General features: G+C 43.5%; 1 protein-coding gene across 4 annotated transcripts; it reads left to right on the forward strand.

The window, feature by feature from the left end:
* The first annotated feature begins 3,931 nt into the window (after positions 1 to 3,931).
* LOC131137437 (uncharacterized) lies at positions 3,932 to 8,782 on the forward strand. Of its 4 annotated transcripts, none has more exons than XM_058085422.1 (6): positions 3,932 to 4,013; positions 4,120 to 4,430; positions 6,835 to 6,906; positions 7,112 to 7,291; positions 7,517 to 7,537; positions 7,614 to 8,782. In XM_058085422.1, the coding sequence occupies exons 2-6, from the start codon at positions 4,389 to 4,391 to the stop codon at positions 7,938 to 7,940; spliced, it is 642 nt and encodes a 213-aa protein (XP_057941405.1). In that variant the 5' UTR covers positions 3,932 to 4,013; positions 4,120 to 4,388; the 3' UTR covers positions 7,941 to 8,782. The 4 variants fall into 4 exon arrangements, with proteins under 4 accessions (XP_057941405.1, XP_057941407.1, XP_057941408.1 ...); XM_058085424.1 differs by having other exon boundaries at positions 7,160 to 7,291; XM_058085423.1 differs by lacking the exon at positions 3,932 to 4,013 and having other exon boundaries at positions 4,152 to 4,184; positions 4,302 to 4,430.
* Positions 8,783 to 11,164: the final 2,382 nt, after the last annotated feature.

The raw sequence follows: 11,164 nt of genomic DNA on the forward strand, positions 1-11,164 counted from the left end.
AAGATGTTGGGTCCATGCAGTGAAGCACTATGTCACGTAATTAAGGTGTGAAATAGTTGGAAAGGAATGGCCTTTATTGTCATTATACAAGATGTTCAACGAGATTGGAGAGCTTCTCCTTTCAGTGCAATAGTTAAGTTTAAAAAAAGTATACAAAAAGTCAAAGTAAAAAAAGACAGTTTAACAAGATATCCAAGATATACAACCATTGTTAAGATTCTTATATACAGAAGTGGAAAAAAATACAAATAGAGAGGTAGAGATCAACTATTTTTGTGAAGGACTGGTTTGATGTTAGTATGATCATGCGGTTCAACTGAAGTCTTGGTGTGAGCGCGTATATAAATAATTTTAATACAAGCTTAAAGGAATAGTTTGGATTTTTGGGCATGAATTTCTATGACATTCACATCAGCAGTGTACAACAATATGCGTTCAAAGGAGTAATACATTTGCATCACAAAAAGTCACCTTGCTGTAGTATGCTGTTGATAGGGATGCCATACAACTTCATGTCCAAAAATCCAAACTCTCTCTTTGAAGTGGATTAGGTTTGAGTTGAAATCGAAGGCACACGATACATAAGTTAAAACAGCAATTTATTTCCGCCTGCCGCCTGTCTGGTACTCCATGCGACCTGGCTTGTATTTTGTATTTTTGGCAGTACTTCTTTTGAGACGGTACCATTTGTTTAGACGCTTTTGTTTTCAGGATGTGTTTATCGTGTTGTATTTTGGTTGAAATCAAGTATGTCAAATGAAGATTTATCTCCTTTTCCCATATCTAGTAATCTTTGTATTTCTGCTTAAAACAAGCATAACATTAGAACGACTAGCAATTATAACAGCACACGTTTCTTATCAATAAAGAACAATATTCCCATATCTAGAATATGGAAGAACATTTGCTAGCATTATAAAAGTACATGTTATCTCACTTTATGATATTAATAAATATATTTGGCTTCATCTCTTCTTGTAATAAGTATGGCTGTTTTTGCAGTGTTCTCCCTGGACGGGGTGTTTGGTGCTGGTGGGTACGTGATGCACCAGGTGATCGCCCCTGGCACCCTCAAGGTGGGAGACCACGTGCACATCCACCTGGACCATTTTCCATCTCTTTGCCACATTTCAATAGTGACGACTCATCTTCCCTCTTGACCCCCCTGGGTTGCCATTGGCTGCTGACCTTCCATGTGCCCTCAGGCCCACCGGTTGGTGTGTATGGCCAACCACACGGCCACACACGCTCAAGGAAAGGAGCGGAGTCACAGCAATGGATGAAAAACGGCCAACACGGAGGCAGGGCCGGGCGAGTTACGCCACCATATGTGGATGGATTGGATTTGCTCTGGCCATCATTGCTGAACAGCCAACTGACAACGAGACTGACTCCGACAACGATCAGGGAACCCGGCATGTCTGATGGTGCACCTTATGTATGTAAGTACAGAAATAGGTCCTGCACCTTATAATACGCTCCACCTTATGTATGTAAGTACAGAAATAGGCCCTGCACCTTATAATACGCTCCACCTTATGTATGTAAGTACAGAAATAGGCCCTGCACCTTACGGTGCGGACAATACGTTGCATGAAATGACAATGTCGATATTTCCGCCGTCTCTCCTCCTCCTCTTCTTCTGTCTTTATTAATTGGGAATCGCAAAGGCCAAGATGGCGACTGTTGGGTGGTAGGTGTCAATCAGTGCACACTCATCATTTTGGTAGATTTGCAGTGAAAGTGTAACACGAGTGTGCCGATGGAGACGTTTGACTTTCTGAAATGCTTGTCATCTTGTTACTGCTGTTTCCCATGATACCTTGCAGGCGGCAGTCAAGGCTCAGGCTGTGCTGGACAACAACGGCCGCAGAGACCTGCTGGTGGACTCTGTGGAGGCAGAGTCACTTTCCGTACGACTCCACCCTCAGAGAACCAGTGGAGACAGGTTGCTAACATTAGCATTAGCACTGTTTCATGTCAGGTGGTGATGAAGGCAGTCAACCAGCTGAGCTCAGCTCTTCCTCAAAGTCACGTGATGCTGCTGGCACACCAGAGGCATTCTGGGAAAGTCCTGTGAGCCTGTCAGGTGCCAAAGGTAAAGCTGTCCTTCACCTGTGGTGGGCCAATTTTTTTGTTTTAAAAGGAATTTAAGAAAACGTCATGCTTAAACACAGTTAGCCAGCAATACAAATAATAATCATAGTCATAACACGTTCATTTAACATGTTAAATTAACATGTTGAATCTGGCATCCTATCGCACTAATGAAGGGGAAGATGCAAAAAATGAAGCGTCCCACACCTGTGATAGCGTATCATTGCATTATCCATCAAGAGGCTTAGTGTGGGAAGGTGCTGGGGATGGAGAACGTTGTGACCACAGTCATGAAAACAGTCAACTTTATTCGGGCGGGTGGCCTGAACCACCGTCAGTTCCAGCAGTTGTTGCTGGAGATAGGCTCGAACACGGGGACGTGCCGTACCATAGAGAAGTGCGGTGGCTGAGTAGGAGCAAACTCCTTGAGCGATTGTTTGAGCTCCTTTTATACCCCAACACCTTCAGATGGAGCTCATTGGGCTTCAAAGCCACAGTGGCCTGAGAGCAAAGTTACAGGATGCTGCAATCCAGGACTTTTACCATCTGCTGCCCCCTGGTTCGATGCCGCAGCTTGGACTTCATGCTGGTTTTTTCCATCATGAATCTGAACAAAAACAAGCACAGATCACGCCTAAGCCTCGGCCCAGGACCCAAAAGCAGACATTGACACACTGGCAACGGGAAAAGGGTGTCAGACATCTGGTCAGAAAACACACAGGTCAGCATTTAAAAAACCTTCATGAAAAGATATCATCAAATGTAAATCAACCACTTAAACTGAGTGCAATTTCATGATTGTGCTTGCATTTTGTTTTGTGTTATCTTTTTCAGAACATGATCAATCGATAGTAGAGAGAGAATCCACTTGGTGTGTTCAAGGACAGGCAGAGGTAAAGGTAGGGGGTCGCATCCGGTGCTTGTGAGATGGCTGCTGACCTTTGTGTGACCTTTGTGCGTGCAGGTCAACTACAGAGGTCGTCAAGAGAAGCTGGTGTGCATGAGGAACCCCCGGGGTCAGGTGTAGTGGACCGGCACTTGGAGTGACGGGTATCAAACATTAGCATTAGCCTTTAGCTTGCAGTAAATGAAAGTGGATGTGCTCACTGCCTGCTAACGTGCTAACATGGACTGTGATGACCTTGATGATGATGATTTGATTGACAGAATGTCCCACAAAGACTTCCTGCGTCACTACTCTCACTTTGATCCCCGACACCATCTTGGATGACTCGTCAAGCACTGGAGCGTCAACAAGTTCGGCTCGTGGCGTCACGGCTTAACGGCCAGTGGATGCAGGAACCACCCCTGTGAGCGGCCCCCGTTGGCTTAGCTTGCTATGTTGACCCCATTTGGTCCCCCCCAGGCACCTTCTGGATGAAGCCGCAGGTCATCATCAGGTTGGACGAGGAGGACAATGACCCTGACGACGGCAGGGTGGGCTGCAGCTTGGTGGTGGATCTGATGCAGAGGAACCGCAGGAAGCTTCAAAAGCGGGGGGGGGCATGCACACCATTGGATTGGCCATCTACGAGGTGGGATGAGCATTTGCAGGAATACCAAAAAAAGCTCAAAGGCTTCTCGTCTGGCAGGTTCCCAAACAGGTGGGGTGGCAGGTCACGCTCCGGGTAAACGGGGGTTGTCGACGCTGACTGGCTGTTTTCCCGCCTTGGTTCCATGGCCGGCAGCAGGTGCACCAGGACAAGAACTTCTTCTTAACGTACGCTCAGACTGCCAGGTCCGAGACCTTCATCAACCTTCCAGAGGTCACCTTGCGCATCAAGCTGCCGCCCGGCGAGTACCTGGCGGGGCCCGCCACCTCCGAGCCGAACCTCAACGGTGACTTCTGCATCTGTGTCTTTGCCGAGAAACGCACTGAGGCCGTGTAACAGGAAGTGTATGATGCTGCCTAACGTGTGAGTGTGTGTGTTCAGGCCGTTTGACGAACCGGTCAGCGCAGATCTTGATTTTCAGTAGCATTGATAAACCGTGCTATGCTAACTATGCTAAATATTCTGACAGGAAATGGAAATGGTGACAGACGAGGAGGTGGACGCGGGATTCCGAGACCTCTTCGCCAAGCTAGTGTAGTCGGTGGAATGCCGCATCTTTTGTTATTGTGTTAACAGACACCCCCTCTATTGTTTATTTTCTATTGAACTACTCTATTTGTATGTAGAGGGTCAGTTACCATTGTTCGCCAGTAGGTGGTGATCTGGTCCCATTGTGGATCAATTGGAGACTATGCCCGTACGCTCTGCCCATGCGCAGGAGAAATAAAGGCGCAAGGCATGAGGAAGATGCTAACTGGTCCTCTCTCTGTTAATCCACAGGTAATGCAAAATATTAGTTTACTAGTTCTGTCCTAGTACTGTATGAAGTGCGAGTACAATGTTGAGCGTTTTTGTGACTTGTCCGAGTATATTGGAGACATATGTTGCAGTTAACGGGCGGCACGGTGGTCTAGGGGTTAGCGCGCAGACATCACAGCTAGGAGACCAGGGTTCAATTCCACCCTCGGGCATCTCTGTGTGGAGTTGGCATGTTCTCCCCGTGCATGCGTGGGTTTTCTCCGGGTACTCCGGTTTCCTCCCACATTCCAAAAACATGCTAGGTTAATTGGCGAGTCCAAATTGTCCATAGGTATGAATGTGAGTGTGAATGGTTGTTTGTCTATATGTGCCCACCAGTCCAGGGTGTACCCCGCCTTACGCCCGAAGACAGCTGGGATAGGCTCCAGCACCCCCCGCGACCCTCGTGAGGAAAAGCGGTAGAATGAATGAATGTTACAGTTAACAAGTGTTGGCTCGATGCCAGGAGGCCCCTGCGTTACTAAGCTAGCTAAGAAAGGGCCTATAGTACTTTCTATTTAGGCGTATTTGTTGCAAAATGGCATTAAGTGTTCTGTAAAATCAAATTGTTTGACATATTATCCAGTTTTAACTAGCTAGACCAGGGGGGGGGCAAACTTTTTGACTTGTGGGCCGCATTGATTTAACAACATTGACGGGGGGGGCCCCAGACTATAATATTTTACACGTAACGGTCAATTTTTACACGTATATTTCACACACGTTTTACATGTAAAAGTGTCATGCAATCTGCTATATGTGCACTTTTTCTAAGTGTGTTAGAAATTAAATGTATAATAATAATAATAATGATGATTATTATTGTTATTTAATAATTATTTTTATTTAGTACAATTATTAATTAATATCATTAATATTAATAATTATTTTTTAATTTAATATTAGTATTAATTAATATTATTAATGGTAATAATTAATAATATTTTATTGATTGTATTATTAATATAATTATTATTTATTTAATATTATTGGAAAATATATATTTTTTAAATTTATTATTATTACTATGTGCTTGTGTCCCTTTTTTTTAGGAGCATTTTGTAAACAACTGACCACATCAAATAACAAAATTGATAAACCAGTTACTTCAACCATCAAAAGGTTGGCTCAAGCCATGATGCCAGGTTGTATGCTGAGTTTAAATGAAATACTTTGGAAAGAACAGGCGGGCCGTATTCAAGCACTTGGCGGGCCGGATGTGGCCCCCGGGCTGTAGTTTGCCCATCCCTGAGCTAGACGAACAAGAGGCTCTATGTTTTGCTACATTGACATTCCTGTTGCTAGTCATGTGAGTGAAATATGTAGAAATGTATCATTTGTGTTGTTATGTTAATGTTAGCCTCATTTAGCTTTTGTGAAATGTTGTGAGTATGAGAGGGAAATAAGCCGCACCTTAACTGAAAAGCCTATTGTGGGAAATGTCATTGTGTATTTGTTTGTTTATTGTTTATCATGATGCCAGGTCAGAAATAAAGGCGCAAGGCACGAGGAAGATGCTAACGTGGTCCTCTGTTAACCCACAGCCATTGTAATTTAAGGTTACTGTGTAACCCTTGCTGCCGGTGTTGTTCCAAGTTTTGCATGCCTGCCAGAATCGGCAATATCAAATTCCAACTGTGGGTTTTGCACCCCCCACATGGACGAAGATGATTTCTACATGTATGTAGTTCACATGGTTTGCTCAACAGCAAATATGGGTGCATACATTCTACGGCAGGGTGGATTTTGTGCCTGCTGAGATTTGCATGCATCCCCTACTTGGACCAGCGTAACTTCTATATGTCTATAGTTCACATGACTCCTCTGAATATTCTTCTGGTAATACTGTAGCTATCTATGCTTGATGCCTCCTTATACATCTATGCACACTGGCTGTACAAAAATAGTACTGGCCAAGTTAGCTACTGGTACTCATATTGAGGTCATGACCCTTTTCTTGCATTTTAACAAAGAAAGATTTCACAAATCACAAACTCTTTGGGGTCTGTAGATTAATCCAGTCCTGATTTGAGAAGTCTAGGTCTAATAGTTTTCGAAGTAGACCAGGTCTAATATGGACGAGATGGTAAGAAAATGTCTAAATGTGCCTTTATTCACAAATACAATAGTCACCGTCAGGAAAAGGCAATGTCTTACATGAAATGTTCTCACATTAAGAAGCATCACCAAATACAGACCATCTGGAAAAACAATACAATTAGTCATTATGTGACCTTCAATTCCACCTTACATTTACCTTCAAGTGCTGTATCAGAAGCCAACTTCAGCATCGTAACATAGTGTTGGAAAAGTAATTATTCTCATGTACGTCTTTCTTCTGAGTCCAACTTGTGTAGTTTACATCCATCTTGTGTTCTTTACACAGGTGTCAGAATGTACTGTCTGCCAGGCGGCTCAGCATACCATAAAGCAGAATGTCCGATATACTCCCATAAAGGTATCATTTCTTTTATTACTTTGTCATTCTGTCTTCTCCCTGCATTATTGCTCTAATAATCTGCATTTTAGTGAAGGTTATATTAGTCCATGTGGTTGTACTGGATAAGTTAGCTTTTGTCTGGTTTACTTTGGTATTCCGTTTAAATACATTTCATTTGCTCAGTTTCTCCTCCCCGTTCTGCTCCTGACCAACTTTGTTACAGCTTGCATTTGGGTGTGACGGTATGTTGGGGTGTGGATGCCAGATGCAGAGGCGGGCAACACGAGGAGCAGTTTTAGTGTCTTCAATAGCAAGTCCAAAGCAAAATCCAAAAGAGCAACACAAGGGGGTGGCGAAGGAAAAAGGAAAACAACAGAAAATGTCACCACGAACACCGGATCAGGTAAACAGCTTGCGTTTGGCAAAAAGCTGGCCGGATGGGTAGGGAGAGCTGGGCTAACCTAGCAGGAGTCACACACAAGTAAGCTTAAGCAGTATGAACAATAGAACTGGTTGGTGCATCCATCCATTTTCTATGCCGCTAATCCTCACTAGGGTCACTGTGTTCTGGGTGTTCTGGCTGGTGTCAAACCTAATTTAATGTTCCACTGTTTTTTTGTTTTTTTAGGTCACACAGCCATTTGAACTTGTGGGTATGGACCTGATTGGCAAGTTAATGTATTTGTAGAATGAAAGTATAGCATGAGATATTGTCTATTTTACAGATGGACAGCGGTGTGGAGGATTATATTGGAGCGGAGACAGTTTGCGAGGACATTAGGCGGCTTGATGAGATCAGGGACATAGTCCTCAAAAACGTGTCCCGATCTCAGCAGAGAACCATGCAAGAGATTAGTTTGAAACGGAAGCAAGTCAGCTTTGCAGCGGGTGACAGAGTGTGGCGACAGAATGTGAGGAGCCAACAGCGTAAGGGTGGGAAGCTGGAGTCCAATTTTCTTGGGCCCTTCACCATCACGACAATCCACGGGAAAAGTGCTGATCTCATTGGGGACAATGGAGTGGATTACAAAAAAATCAGCATGACCACCTAAAACATTTCAGGCAGGAGAATCTGCGGATTCCCTCCAAAATTGGTGAATACGCTGCCACAGGAACTGCTGTCAATGTGCCAGGTGTGTCTGTCCCCACTGCCACTGTCCTCACTGCATAAGACCTTTGGTGATTGTCGCAGTAGCCTCAGCCCTCGCCACCTCAAGACATGCAGCCACTGTCCAAGCTACGTCTGCCGACTGCTTCTGTCCCTGCCGCCACGCCTACAGCCACAGTCCGAGCTGCCTCTGTCCTCGCTGCCACAGGACCAACTGCCTCTGTCCTCCCAGTCACTGTCCCAGGTGCAGCAAGACCTGAATGTAAAGACTCTCCAGCTGAAGGACGTGTCGCATCCCTAAATAGTGGCACATACAGTGAAACAGAAGTACAAAAATGTATGTTTATTTCACATTTTGCCTTTACAAATTGTGTTTACAATTGTACTGGAGCCTATCCCAGCTGTCCACCCTGGACTGGTGGCCAGCCAATCCCAGGGCACATATAGACAAACAACCATTACCACCCACATTCATACACTGCAACATTTTCATTTCATTTTCTACCGCTTTTCCTCACAAGGTTTCCTGCACATGGATGAATATTTATTCCTTTTAAAGTTGATAATTCCGTTTAAATGTGTGTTTAAGAAAGCTGAATGTTACTATGTTCAGTGTTTACATATAAATATTTCTTTAAACTTGAGACCTGTAATATTTGTTATCATTTTCATTTTTTCATGTACATTGAGGGAGCAAAAGCAGTATTGGCAAAAGTAATTGGCAAAATCGGCCATCGGCTCAGGGTGATGGAAAAAAAACAACACCGGTCGATCCCTAGTAGCCAGTCTGGGTGAGAAATGATTCATTTGTTCGTTCTCTTGTTTTTGCTTTGCTTTAGTTCACTGAGCTAACATGCTGCTAACCACTAACTGTAAGAGACCATTGTTGCCAGCTTCCCAAGACAGTAGCACACTGCGGTCAACAGGGTGCAGCGCTTAAAAGCAGCAATAAGACCCTTTTACAGCTGAGCATGCATTTTGGCAACAGATGTAGTCTGTCTCCTCCAGTCATCCAGAGGAGTTATCAAGCTGCAAAGGTTCAATTAAACATTTTACCAGCACCAAAATCACTCAAACATTTGTTTATTGAGTGTATGATACTTCTGAATTGGTATTTCAGTTGTCGATATAAGTTGTTCAAACTTCTGAAAAATTGTGACTGTTTCAGAGCAATCAGTGACTGCAACCTATTAAACGTGTTGATTAGACTGGGAACACGATTAAAACTGCTCGTGTTTGCAATGGCCCATTGACAAGCTGCTGTGGTCTGTCATGCTTCCCTTGTCAAGATGCGCGTGCAGCTTTCTCATTGTTTACTAACTGTAAAAGTGTCTATTGATTCCACATGAGACAGATGGCAGTTTAAATCAGATGTAAGGAGTTTGTGTGTTTTCTTTCTTTCTTTTACCAGCACGACCACATGCCACCGCTTTGACATTGGGAGATAGGTGCAACAACTCTAACAGTAAAAGTTCATTTACAAGCATGGCTTTTAATAAATGACAATTCCATATTCCTGAATAGAGCTGGAAAGAGGGGTAACACTATTTTCTGACAGAAAATGTACCTTTGAACAATCTCCAGTGTCCTTGCCGCTTCTTCTTGATACTGCAGGTTGAACACATAGAAGGTTGCAAAAACTGCAGCAAGCCCTGTGATGAAGGATTTTTGGGCGCCTTCACAGATGACCTGGCTTTCAACGCTGATCATCCAACGGCCCAATGTGACTCCATCACCAGCAACTGATGCATAGACAAATACATTTTGATGGAAAACAAATATGGGTATAAGGGCCCTATATGAGGATAAGAAGGTCACAGAAAAGGCCACCTCTTATATAGATATTGTTTTATTTTTCAAACAGTATATTTTGTGCAACTTCACGTTTGTGTGGCATTAGTTGGAAGCTATTTTTTTGTTGTTGTTTAACTGGTGTTTTAGATGAATACACACCCAGTGAACTGTAGTGCTAAAAGGAAAGCTGGACAGAAATGTGTTCAATGTATTCATTGCGAAGTCTGTGTATTTTGCTGGATAACATACTAAAGACGGAACATAAGTGTGCAACACGTATCCACATATTTTCTATTGTATTCACGTATATCAAGTATCATAAGTTGTGCTCTTCGCAATTAATTTGTTTCCACAACTTGAGATAGCAAAAAGAGTTATGGGGGAACTAAATCAACGACAGACCAGGGCAAAACTTAAGTTTAGGAGACATATAGAAAAAGAGAAATTAGACAGATGGAGCCACAGAAAGACAGTCTGACTTTGTTCTATACTGACATGCTTTCATGACACTTACCCAGTAGAATCAGTCGTGGACTGGCTGGGAGGGTCAGGGTGCGCTCAACATCAGCTGCAGTGGCAGACATCTGTATAACATCGACATGCAAATTAAGAATGGAATTGCATGTACAGTCACAGTAGACACGAGAAGTGATGCAAAACAAAACTTAGACATCAGCAAAGAGTATCAGTTCCTCTGTTCTCTCATTGAAGTAAGCCATCAGCAACTGGATGATGCATAGAGTCAATTTCCCATCTTCAAACTGTCCAGTTTTGTCCTTAAATACTTCTCTATGCGTTGTCCACATCCTTCAATGGATATCTCCAAGGCACGCAAAACGCTGATGTCAGTTAGCAACTCAAAGTGACAGTAGATACCCTTTTGGGTAACAAGGTAGGGCCACTGGAGCAGGGCTCGACAATAACGTTGTACCGATGGCCCGGGGCAAGTTAAAACAAAATTCGGGCAAGTAAATCCAATCATTAATATTCCCGTCGGGCAAGTGCACTTTAGCATGCCGTACTGCCAAGAGTTTTTTTTAAAGCGGTTCTTGTTGGGTGTTGGTAAAACACGGACTGTGTAATTCCGGTGGTAATTTGCAAACCAATCCTTGCAAATCTTGAAATGGACCAATCAGAATCGTTTATTTAGACCGCGGTCCGTAATCCACAATCCGCGTTTTACCCACACCCGTTCTTGTTGGCGATCAACCAATCAGCGATCGTTTTACTAGGAAAACATCTATCATGGCGTCCCTGCCAACATGGTCTAATTCTTCAACAACTTGTGAAGGAAAACAGCAAAAAGTGATGAAACAGTGCCTCCTAAACAAGTATTTTATTAGCGGCAGCAAATCAAAGGATGGCACAGGTGAG

The sequence above is a fragment of the Doryrhamphus excisus genome, chromosome 10 (genome assembly GCF_030265055.1).
Source record: "Doryrhamphus excisus isolate RoL2022-K1 chromosome 10, RoL_Dexc_1.0, whole genome shotgun sequence".
Classification (NCBI taxonomy): domain Eukaryota; kingdom Metazoa; phylum Chordata; class Actinopteri; order Syngnathiformes; family Syngnathidae; genus Doryrhamphus; species Doryrhamphus excisus.